The sequence below is a fragment of the Suncus etruscus genome, chromosome 6 (assembly GCF_024139225.1).
Source record: "Suncus etruscus isolate mSunEtr1 chromosome 6, mSunEtr1.pri.cur, whole genome shotgun sequence".
Classification (NCBI taxonomy): Eukaryota; Metazoa; Chordata; class Mammalia; order Eulipotyphla; family Soricidae; genus Suncus; species Suncus etruscus.
This window is the reverse complement of record NC_064853.1, coordinates 98,595,756-98,608,607: the sequence shown is the minus strand read 5'-3', so window position 1 is coordinate 98,608,607 and position 12,852 is coordinate 98,595,756. Positions and strand designations below refer to the sequence as shown.

The window sequence follows — 12,852 nt, the reverse complement described above, 5'->3', positions numbered from 1 at the left end:
AAAATAAAAAATTATATGTCGTCACTAGTTAAAAAAGCCAATTAAACCATATACCAACGAACATACTGAAGGAAACACATTTTTTGGGTACCCTACCCATGTGCCAATGCTATGGCTCATCAAGATAAGTTTTATAGATGCATGCCCATGAACAATCTAGTTTTTAAGTACAAACTGTAATCATTTATGATCTTTAGTTGACACATTGGAACATGGTTTTGAAGTATGAGTACAACCTCAGTTTTTAAATCATTTGTTGAATAGTTAGAGGCCCACAACCCATCACAATCCCTGGACCCATCATGATAAAACAGCTTCTAGCTTCTGTCCTGGCTATCTCATCTCATTGAGTTACAACTCACACATGACAAAGTTATACCTGCAAGATATGCAGGGTGAGAGAGAGAAAACTAACTGATTCCCAAGTTCCTAGAAAATCATGAACTCAGGCTGGAGAGAGGAATTGTTCTTTGCAGGGAAAGTTCCAGGGCCAGAGTGATAGCACAGTGATAGGGTGTTTGCTTTTATGCTGTTGACACGGACAGACCCGGTTCGATCCCTGGCATCCTATATATGGTCCCTCTAACCTGCAGGTTTCTTTCTTTTGTTTGTAGTTGGGTTTCAGTCATAAAAGAATACCTCCCTTCACCAGTGCAACATTCCCACCACCAATGCCCCCCTGCCCCCCATCTCCTTCCTCCCCAACCCCCTGCCTGTATTCGAGACAGGCATTCTACTTTTAACTCACTACAATTGCCATGATGGTTGTTAGTGTAGTTATTTCTCTAACTGCACTCACCACTTTTTGTGATAAGTTTCATACCATGGGTCAGTCCTACCAGGCCTCATTTCTATTGTCTCTGGGTATTATTACAATAATGTCTTTTATTTTTCTTAAATCCCACAAATGAGTGAGACTATTCTGTGTCTATCTCTCTCCCTCTGACATTTCACTCAGCATAATAGGGAAACACATTTTTATTAATAGGAATGAAATATAGCTGGGAAATATTATCAATGCTTTTCACCATATAAATGTCAAAGGCATAAACAATGAACATAATTTATTAACTATTAAAACCTAAAAAATATTTCCTATAATAAATCATAGGCCAGAGGAGATAGATGGTTGTATATGATTCTAAGCTTATTTCCAAATTAAATTTAAATATGGACTTTAATTAATGTTACCCATATAAAAGTTATATTCAATTAAATTAATAAATACATTACAAAGTATTTCTTTAAAAATATAATACTACCTGACAGTTTTCAAAGTGAACAGCCACAATAAGCTTTCCTCCATAAAGTTTATCTTCTAAGTTTTCGAGGACAGATGTTTCATGCTCTGGGGGGTATGTCTGCTTTAGCCAATCAATCCAAGACAATCCTACAAGTGAATGTAGCTTTTCCTCACTGAATTTGCGCATTTTTACACGAAACTCATTCACTTCTGGATCTTTCAAAGCATCAAATTCATGTAGACCTAAACACAATTCATAAAAGTAGCATTTTGAGTAATAGAAATAAGAGAATATAAAATATGGGCTGGAGTGGTGGCACGGAGCGGTAAGGCGTCTGCCTTGCCGGCACTAGCCTTGGATGGACCACTGTTCAATCCCCCCGCGTCCCATATGGTCCCCAAGCCAGGAGCAATTTCTGAGTGCAGAGCCAGGAGTAACCCCTGGATGTCACCAGGTGTGGTCCCTCCCCAAAGAAAACCCAAAACAAACAAACGAGAGAATATAAAATATGATCAATAAAAGTGGAATAGACTGGAAACTTGATTTTATCAGGGCAGGAATAAGCAGGAAAAATTAATTTCGTATATGAGAGAAAATTACATCTTTAAGGAGCATAAACATGCAACATTTAAATATAATGTGTGGGGGCCGGCGAGGTGGCACTAGAGGTAAGGTGTCTGCCTTGCAAGCGCTAGCCAAGGATCAGGACCCCGGTTCGATCCCCCGGTGTCCCATATGGTCCCCCCAAGCTAAGGGCAATTTCTGAGCTCTTAGCCAGGAGTAACCCCTGAGCATCAGGCGGGTGTGGCCCAAAAACCCTAAATAAATAAATAAATAAATAAATAAATAAATAAATAAATAAAATGTGTGAACAACAACCGGGAAGGGAAGGGACACCTTCTTCCATTGCTAGTAGAAATGTTGACTGGCTCAGCCTTTTGAAAGACAATTGGAAATTCCTAAAAAACAAACAAACAATAAACAACCACCAGAAATTGGATTCAGCCTAAGAGATCGGCAGGTGGTTGGGGTGGGAAAGGACAACGAGGGTCATTGGTGGCGAAAAGATTGCATTGGTGAAGGGTAGTGTACATTCTATGACTGAAACCCAATTATGAACATTTCTGTAACCACAGTGTTTAAATAAATTATAAAAGAAAAGAAAAAAAGAAAAGAAATTAAAGCCCAGCCAGCAATTCCAATCCTGGGAATTATACCCTGAGGCCCCAAAACAATGTTTTTTTTTTTCCAGGCCACACCTTGATGCTCAGGGGTTACTCCTGGCTAAGCACTCAGAAACTGCCCCTGGCTTGGGGGGACCATTTGGGATTGGGGGGGGGGGGATCCGGGAGCCAACCGAGGTCCTTCCTTGGCTAGCACGTGCAAGACAGACACCTTATCTCTAGCGCCACACCTCGACGGCCCTACACCAAAACACTGTATGAAAGACATCTTGGGGCCGGGCGGTGGCGCTAAAGGTAAGGTGCCTGCCTTGCCTGCGCTAGCCTTGGACGGACCGCGGTTCGATCCCCCGGTGTCCCATATGGTCCCCCAAGCCAGGAGCAACTTCTGAGTGCGTAGCCAGGAGTAACCCCTGAGCGTTACTGGGTGTGGCCCAAAAACCAAAAAAAAAAAAAAAAAGAAAGACATCTGCACTGCTATATTTGTGGCACTATTCACAATAGCCAAAAAAGTGGGAACAGTGCAAATGCCCATGTACAGATAAGTGGGTAAAGTAGTTATGGTACAAATACACAATGGAATACTACTTGGCCATAAGAAAAGATGAGTCAGGCACTCTGTTGATGGATCTGGAGAGTATCGTGCTAAATGAAATGAGTCAGGAGAGAGATATACACAGAATGATCTCACTCATATGCTGGATATAATAAAACATAGGAGGAGAATAACTAATGCCAAAGGTAATTAAAAAAAAAAAGAGCAGGAGAACTGTTCTTTAGTAGGAAGCTTGTTGGGGTGAGGGAAACAATAGGTCACAGGAGGCGCCCCTATGACAATGACAGTGGTCACTCTGGATGAGGACTGAGTGGTTGAAAAGGCATATACATGCTCCCTGATGCCTTGCTCCCTGCCTGCTTTCCTCATGAAGCAGCCAAGAACATAATCCCTTCAGGGCCCAACACCCTGTAAGCTATCTCCACCCAATAAGGTGAAGCCCCGGGCTGGTAAGGTGCCGCTAGAGGTTAAGGTGCCAGCATCCCATATATTCCTCCCCCAAGCCAGGGCAATTTCTGAGCGCTTAGCCAGGAGTAACCCCTGAGCATCAAATGGGTGTGGCCCCCCGCAAAAAATTAAAAACCCAAAAAAGACCAATAAGGTGAAGCCAGACAAACATGGCCGCTCTGCTTCACTCTAAGCCATGCACATCTTCCAGCCCATGAACCCCACTACAACACATAGTAAAAAACAACCTACAAGCATGTCAATGGGGAAACAGCTCAGGCCAACACCATGCGCAGAGAATGAGGATGGCAGCTCTGATCACCTGAAAAGTACCAAACACCTAGTTATCCTCTTAGATAAGGTGTTTAGAGAAGAAATATGGAGGATGGTCATAGAATTCAAAGAAAACATAGATCAACATGAACAGACCACAAAGATAGAAATCAGAAAACTCCAATCTGAAACAGCAGGGCTAAAAAAATTCAGTAGATAAAATGAAAACCTCAATGGAACGCCTCTTGAACAGAGTAACAGCAGCTGAGGAGAGAATCAGTGAACTGGAAGATGAGATGCAGAACAATTCCATACAGCAGAAGAGACTGGAAAAGAACCTTAAAAGCAAACGATCAAACAATGGAAAAAATACTCAAAGAATGTGAACAGATGAAAATAGAAGTCCTTGATAAATTCAACAGAAACAACATAAGAACCACCGGAGTCCCAGAGACCCCGAAGAGAATAATAAGGAGTTGGAAGAGTGAGAAGAGGAAGAGGAGGGGGAAGAAAAAGAATGGGGAAGGAGAAAAGAAAAGAAGATAAAGAGGAGGAGGTGGCTAGGGAGGTGGTTCAATTTGTAGAGCAGATGACTTATATAGGTGTCAATACTTAGATTTGATCCCAGATAAATTCGTGTTCATGCTCTAATAACACAACTTGTATGAATTTGTGTATATATGTATGTAAAAAAATATGTGATACACTTACCCATGCTCAGATCTAATAAAGCAACTGTGTAAAAATATAAATCTACATCAAAAACAAATTGCATCTCATAGCATGCATTGTAACTGTAAAAGTAACTTCTTTAAATGTAGAATTGTAGTTTATAGTTTTTACAAGTCAACTTATTAATTATTGATTTACATAGGGTTTTTTGTTGGTTTTTTTTTTTTTTTTTGGTTTTTTTGGGCCACACCCATTTGATGCTCAGGGGTTACTCCTGGCTAAGTGCTCAGAAATTGCCCCTAGCTTGGGGGGACCACATGGGACGCCAGGGGATCGAACCTCGGTCCTTCCTTGGCTAGCGCTTGCAAGGCAGATACCTTACCTCTAGCGCCACCTCACCGGCCCCTGATTTACATAGTTTTAAAAACATGACTTGATTTTAGAGTTTTCCCTAGAATTAAAAAATAAAATTTCAGTGGTGGGCTGGAGCAAAGGAATAGCAAGTAGGGCATTTTAAAAAATTAATAAACACAGTAGCTCTGTAAATAATTACTTAGAACGAACAGAAAATGGAATGATCAAACACCACATCTTTCAGGAAAAGGTATTTTTAGACCAGTCAGGGCAGCTAAGTCTGTAAGGATTCTATTGTTTTCTTTGAAGAGGAGGCAGCGGGCAAACTTGTTCCTGAAGTTAAATTGAAATAATTGTTTATTGTTTTCAGAAGTCATGACCTCACCAAGCTCCGGTTGTAGTGATCACATATAAATGGGCAACTACAAAAATTGAGTTGTTAGGTATCCAAAAACGAAAGCTCATTGTATTCATTCAAAGAGGCTGGTTCAACTTCCAAATTAATATTAATGCTTGAATTTATGTACAATCATGTTACCAGCTTCTCCAGATATAATGACTATCTAAAATACAGTTTAGAGAGCTTGGAACTTCATTTTATTTAAAGCAATAAAACACTACCTATAAAAAAAAAACATAACTTATATGATTATTTCAATTATAAACATTATTTTTGAAAGCTATGCAATAAGTTTTATGATGCTGAAACAGGTATAGTGATATAATATATATGTATCTTCCTATAAATATGTATATATATACATATATATATATACACACATTTTATATATCTGTAATCCCAGTGCTGTGTAATGAGGAAATTTCAGGTTCCCATGCCTCCAAAGTGAAGACCCTGCAAGGGGATTTCAGAAAAACAATTAATGGACCCCGGAGAGATAGCACAGCGGTGTTTGCCTTGCAAGCAGCCGATCTAGGACCAAAGGTGGTTGGTTCGAATCCCGGTGTCCCATATGGTCCCCCGTGCCTGCCAGGAGCTATTTCTGAGCAGACAGCCAGGAGTAACCCCTGAGCAATGCCGGGTGTGGCCCAAAAAACAAAAAACAAAAAAGAACAATTAATGCCTTCAAGTATATCTCAGACAAAACTTAAATCTTTTATACTCTAATTTGCCAGACCTGGCATACTGAAAAATGCTAAATGCTAAATGATGCTAATGCTAAATGATGAACCCAGTTTATGTTTAGAAGATGCTAATGCTAAATGATGAACCCAGTTTATGTTTAGAAGATCAAGACCAGAAAAGGAACAGAGTGATTTAAGTTTCTAAAAGATAGTGAAGCTTAAAGACATGTACCAATACCCTGAAGAAAGTCAGCTTTCCATATGGTGCTAAGCTTTTGGACTATCACATATTTCAATGTCCCTAACAATCAGTGTGGTTCTAGTCTGCTTCCTTCCACAAGATATACAAAAGTTAAATATTTAAAATTTATAATCATGCACACAGGCATAGGCATGTGCCTCCTCCACACGGCTTAGGATCCTGCATAATAAACAATTTTTTTCTTCTGTTTGCTCTTTAATTCAAGCAAATAATAAAATGCTTTATCTGATGAAGAGTTAAAAATCCAGAAAAAAAAATTTTTTTTTTTTTTGGTTTTTGGGCCACACCCGGTAACGCTCAGGGGTTACTCTTGGCTATGCGCTCAGAAGTCGCTCCTGGCTTGGGGGACCATATGGGACGCCGGGGGATCGAACCGCGGTCCATCTCCTAGGCTAGCGCAGGTAAGGCAGGCACCTTACCTCCAGCGCCACCGCCCGGCCCCCCAAAAATGTTTTTTTTTTTGTTTTTTTGTTTTTTTTTTGGGCCACACCCGGTAACGCTCAGGGGTTACTCCTGGCTATGCGCTCAGAAGTCGCTCCTGGCTTGGGGGACCATATGGGACGCCGGGGGATCGAACCGCGGTCCGTCTCCTAGGCTAGCGCAGGTAAGGCAGGCACCTTACCTCCAGCGCCACCGCCCGGCCCCCAGAAAAAAATTTAAAGCCTTTATATAACAGAAAGGAAAGTTTTTCTTTTTACCAAGGCAATTAACACTTAATTTTTTTTTGTATATTATAACTACAAACTTATTTAATGGAAAGCAGTTACTGTAGGAGCTGGAGGTTCAATGGGTATGGGCTTTTTTGCCTTTGCGTAGAGCCAACCCATTTGGGTTCCATGAGCTCTACCAGGAATGATCTCCAATTGCAGAGTGAGAAATAAGTCCTGAGCAATGCTGGCTGTTGCCCCAAAACCAAGAATTACTGAAGAAAAACAATAATATATATCTTCTGAAAAGACTTTTTTAATAGTTAAGCAAGTGGAAGTGTCTTGCTACAAAAGTAACCTCTATGTAAAGATATGTAAAGCCAAATGGGTTTGATCCCTGGCAACCCATATGATCCCCCAAGCCTGCCAGGAGTGATTTCTGAGTGTAGAGCCAGGAATAATCCCTAACCACCACCAGGTGTAGCCCAAAGAACCAAAAATGAAATGAAATAACAGAAAATAAAACAAAACAAATTCATACTTGTGAGATAGAGCACGGGGTAAGGGACTTGTCTAGCATACAGCTAACTCCCTAGCACCACATGGTCCTTAAGCTCAGAGCTCAGAATAGCTTCCAAGCACTGCTGGGTGTGACCCAATACCCAAAGGCATGCCCACATACAAACAAGACAAAACCAAAAACAAGATTTATACTAGGGCTGAAATTAATTATTGCATAATAAGCAAATTAAAATAACATTCCATGTTTCTAGACTGGGAGATTCTCCCAAACTCAATAGAGTCTACCAAAATTTCAACGGCATTTCTTCACGAAATAGGGGGATGGAGTGGGTAGGGCATCCCATCTGGTAACCAGAGCCCTCCCATGAGTGATTCTTGAGCAGAGCCAGGAAATAACCCAGAGCACCACTGGGTGTGGCCCAAAAACAAGCAAACAAGAAATGGAAGATATCATTGTAAAATGCCAATGGAGGGGGAGGGAAACAGCTCCAAGGACTGGCAAATGCACTTTTCATACAGAGGCCCTAAATTCAACTTCTGACATCCACAAAGTCAGGCAGCACTGCCAGTGGTCTGCAAACCCTGGAGTGGGTTGGGAGCACTCCCAGACGACACCAGGGAGGGTCGGGGTAGGGGTGGGGGTGGGAGGTGAATTCCAGTACAAAAAGGCTTATCCTACCTTTTCCTATCAGGACTCCGATTTTTGAGTCTAATTTTTCCCCTGGATCACAACTTCTTGTCACTAATTTTAGAACTGGAAGGAAAGGTCTGACGTCGCAGAGCCTTCTAGATTCATCCTCGAGCTCCTCGTAGACAGCAGTTTGATTCACACATGCAAACATATAGGAGTCGATTTCCATCAGAAGGTGAAACATGGGGTAGTTGTGAACTTGCTTCCACAACATCTACGGAGGAAATGGGACAGTTTGTATGAACCTACAACTCCACACCACAAGCCACTACTTAAAAATAAGGATTGGTGGAGCCAGTTGTTAGAGCTAGGGCGTTTGCCCTTGAGCGTCCTAACCTAGGACAGACCTTGGTTCCATATAGTCCTCCAAGCCAGGAACGATTTCTGAGCCCATAGCCAGGACCCCTGAGGGTCACCGGGTGTGGCCCAAAACCCAAAACCAAACCAAACGAAACCAAAACAAAAAATGAGGATTGGTTTAGTGACTTATAAACTACAATAGAAGGGCTGGAGAGATAGCAAAGCAGGTGTTTGCCTGGCCTGCAGCTGACCCCAGGAGGGACCTGGTTCAATTTCCCAATTCCAGGCACCCATATGGTCCTCCAGCCTGCCAGGGGCGACTTCTTTTTTTTTTTTTTTTTCTTTTCTTTCCTTTTTTTGATTTTTGGGTCACAGCCAGCAGTGCTCAGGGGTGACTCCTGGCTGTCTGCTCAGAAATAGCTCCTGGCAGGCACGGAGCAACATATGGGACACGGGGATTTGAACCAACCACCTTTGGTCCTGGATCGGCTGCTTGCAAGGCAAATGCCACTGTGCTATCTCTCCGGACCCGCCAGGAGTGATTTCTAAGTGCAGAGCCAGGAGTAAACCCTGGGCACCTCCGGGTGTGGCCCAAAAACCAAAAACCAAAACAAAACAAAACAAAAAAAAAACAAAAGGACAATGCTTCTGAATTATTGTTTTGTTTTTGGACCACACCCAGTGACACTCAGAGGTTATTCCTGGCTATGCACTCAGAAATCATTCCTGGCTTGGGGGACCATGTGGGATGTCGGGGATAGAGCTGAAGTCCATCCTGGATCAGCCGGAGTCCATCCTGGGTCAGCCATGTGCAAGGCAAACGCCCTAGCGCTATGCTATTGCTCTGGCCCCTAGTTCTGATTTTTTTTTAATTCTGCAAGTGAAAAAGAAGAACCAGATCAACAAGTCTTAACATGTGCAAGGTTCCCAAGTTCAAACCAGTACATGTCTCCCCACTCAAGTGCCTTAAGGAAAAGCCAGGAGGAAGGAGAGGGGATATTCTTATGAACCACAGGGTCCAATCATTGAATAAGGCCTGAATAGCCTGGTGGGAGGGGGAGAGTAGAGAAAGGAGAAGAGGCAAAGAGGAGAGGAGATGAAGAAAGGGAGAGATTAAAAAAATCATTAGGATTAAAAAAAGTAACAATGAAACACTACTCCACAGCCATAAAGACAAGGAAAGGAAGGAAAGAGAGAGGGAAAGGGGAGGTCCAGAGAGAGAGTAAGTACAGCAAGGAGGTACTTGAGCTGCATGTGGCTGCCCTGGGTTTGACCTTGTCAGCCAAACGGTTCCTCTAGCACACAGGAGTAAGCCAAGAGAAAACCCTGAATGCTGATGGGTGTGGGGACCCCCCCCCCAATAGAAAGTTAAAATTTAAAGAGCCCGGGGCCGGGCGGTGGCGCTGGAGGTAAGGTGCCTGCCTTACCTGCGCTAGCCTAGGAGACGGACCGAGGTTCGATCCCCCGGCGTCCCATATGGTCCCCCAAGCCAGGAGCGACTTCTGAGCGCATAGCCAGGAGTAACCCCTGAGCGTTACCGGGTGTGGCCCAAAAACCAAAAAAAAAAAAAAAATTTTAAAGAGCCCTTATTAATGGCTATGAAGAAAAATTAATTTAAAATAAGTATTAAAATAAGTATTCTCTCCACCAGTGGGTGGCCTGAAACTGTTCTCTCCTTTTTTAACTTCAGTTAAAACAGCCTTAGAACTGTTAATAGTGCAGTGAGTAGGGTGCTTGCCTTGTAGTCGGACAACCTGGGTTAAATCCTCAGCATCCCATATGGTCCCCCAAGCAACAAATAACAAAAAAATTAAAACTTGGGCCAGATATATAGTGCACCCATCAATCTCACATATTTAAACTCCACCACTGCGCCACAACAATCTTTAACATGCAATAATCTCAAAGTGACAATCTTTGCACAGACCATTTTCCACGAAATTAAAAATAAACTATATTTATGGAAATCTGACACAATGACATACCTGTTTAATATAGGAAATGGTGGCTTCCCGAGGTACCTCCAACTGTATATAGATTCCAGTGGGCAAAAGGAAATCCACAGGAATGGAGCCATCTGCTGCTATCTGTGAATCCACTGCCCAGATGTCAAGGGTGTCTGCCATAGCAGGAGACATTGTGACACAGAAGCACATTCAGAACCACGGGGCCCTAGAAACCAGCAAAAACAAAAATTTCTGTGAAACAAATAATCAAATTCTATACTAAAACATGATCAATTATGACTGAAACCCAAGTACAATCATGCTTGTAATCATGGTGCTTGAATAAAGATTTTATTAAAAAAATGAAATAAAATGAAATAAAACATGATCAAGCCCAACAATCAATAATTAGCCCTGGGTGGTGCAAGAAGTACAGTATTTGCCTTGCACGAGCTAACCTAGAACAGATGGTGGTTGGATCCCCCCAGCATCCAAAATGGTCCCCCAAGCCAGGAGCGATTTCAGAGTGCATTGCCAGGAGTAACCCCCAGAGCATCAACGGGTATGGCCCAAAAAACAACAACAAAAATATAATAATAATAATTAGCCCTGGTGGGGTTGGTGCTGGAATACTGAATGCCAGAGACAACTGTATTATGTGCAACTTTGTAAAACCAGTGTCTAAGCAATACATTTATATAACTATAATAATTACTCCTAGAATTTCAATATACCAAAATCATTTGGTTAAATGATTAACAGGAGACCCATTAAATTAATCAATAAAGTCACCAGGAATATTTAAATACTTTTGACTATCACCACATACATGATAAGCATTCAGCGTACACAGACTCAAAGTCAATGAAACATATTGTAACTGACAGATGAAATGTTTAAGAATTACAAGGTCGGGGGCCGGGTAGGTGGCGCTGGAGGTAAGGTGTCTGCCTTGCAAGCGCTAGCCAAGGAAGGACCGCGGTTCGATCCCCCGGCGTCCCATATGGTCCCCCCAAGCCAGGGGCGATTTCTGAGCACATAGCCAGGAGTAACCCCTGAGCGTCAAACGGGTGTGGCCCAAAAACCAAAAAAAAAAAAGAATTACAAGGTCTTGGGCTGGAGAGATAGCACAGCACCCAGCACAGGACAGATGGTGGTTCAAATCCCGGCAATCGTATAGTCCCCCGAGCATGCCAGGAGGGATCCCTAAGGAAGCCGCTGGGCGTGATCCAAAAACCAAAAAAAAGGATTACAAGATTTTTTTTTTTTTGGTTTTTGGTTTTTGGGCCACACCCGGTGTTGCTCAGGGTTTACACCTGGCTGTCTGCTCAGAAATAGCTCCTGGCAGGCACGGGGACTATATGGGACACTGGGATTCGAACCAACCACCTTAGGTCCTGGATCAGCTGCTTGCAAGGCAAATGCCACTGTGCTATCTCTCCGGGCCCACAAGATTATTTCTAAGTGCAGGGCCAGGAGTGACCCCTGAGCGCCAAGTGTGGCAAAAAAAAAAAAAAAAGTCACAAAAAAATTACAAGGAAAAGGTTCTTGGGAGAGGTGAACATGGAACATTATCTTGAGAAGGTTGCAAGAATATGTATACATACACATCAAAATGTATGGAATTGTGCTAGTTAATAGTTAAATGTGCAGTTTTCTGTAGCAAATACACCTCATCACACCATTACAAATGAAATAAGAAAGGCAAAATGCAGTCACTTGCAGAAGCTGAGAGATAAAAGCAAATTCCTGTTTTGACCTATGTGAGATTTTTTTTTTTTTTTTTTTTTTTGGTTTTTGGGCCACACCCGGTAACGCTCAGGGGTTACTCCTGGCTATGCGCTCAGAAGTTGCTCCTGGCTTGGGGGACCATATGGGACACCGGGGGATCGAACCGCGGTCCGTCCAAGGCTAGCGCAGGCAAGGCAGGCGCACCTTACCTTTAGCGCCACCGCCCGGCCCCCCTATGTGAGATTTTTGTTGTTAATCCCATCTACCTAGCAGTGAATCATACCATATACCCTATTTATATATGTATTTGATGATATTTATTTTATTTCACAATTAAAATGGCTTAAAACCTACAAAATTGACTGCTACTGCTAAGTATTTTTTTGTGCTATTTCAAATTGTATCAGAAAGTGTTGTCCCTTACTTTGTAGTTAATCTTGATTTCCATTTACTTAGGAAATATCACTCCTTGGGGCTGGAGTGGTGGTGCAGTAGTAGGGCATTTGCCTTACATGCAGCCAACCCAGCACAGACCACGGATCAAACCCCAGTATCCCATATGGTCCCCCAAGTCAGGAGCGATATCTGAGCACATAGCCGGGAGTTAATTCCTGAGCGTCACCAGGCATGGCCCCAAAACCTATATATATATATATATATATATATATATATATATATATATATATATATATATATATATATATATATATAGTTTCTTTTTTGATATCTTTATTTAAACACCTTGATCACAAATATGATTGTAATTGGGTTTCAGTTATGTAAAGAACATCCCCCTTCACCAGCGCAACATTCCCATCACCAATGTCCCAAGTCTCCGTCCTACCCAACCAGTGTCAGTTTCAAGGATGGTGAGCTAGCACAGTGGTAGGGCGTCTGCCTTGCATACTGCAGATCCGGGAGGGACCCAGTTCGATTCCCGGCA

The 12,852-nt window shown here is 42.4% G+C and overlaps 1 protein-coding gene across 1 annotated transcript in view; it reads right to left on the bottom strand.

The window, feature by feature from the left end:
• Positions 1-12,852, bottom strand: part of PIK3CB (phosphatidylinositol-4,5-bisphosphate 3-kinase catalytic subunit beta) — a 74,597-nt gene that overhangs the window by 44,335 nt on the left and 17,410 nt on the right. The window contains exons 2-4 of the mRNA XM_049775819.1: positions 10,218-10,404; positions 7,921-8,146; positions 1,263-1,486 (exon numbers count right to left, since the gene is read on the bottom strand). Of these exons, the coding sequence (XP_049631776.1) occupies positions 1,263-1,486; positions 7,921-8,146; positions 10,218-10,388 (621 nt within the window). The 5' untranslated portion in view covers positions 10,389-10,404. The remainder of the gene's footprint in view (positions 1-1,262; positions 1,487-7,920; positions 8,147-10,217; positions 10,405-12,852) is intronic.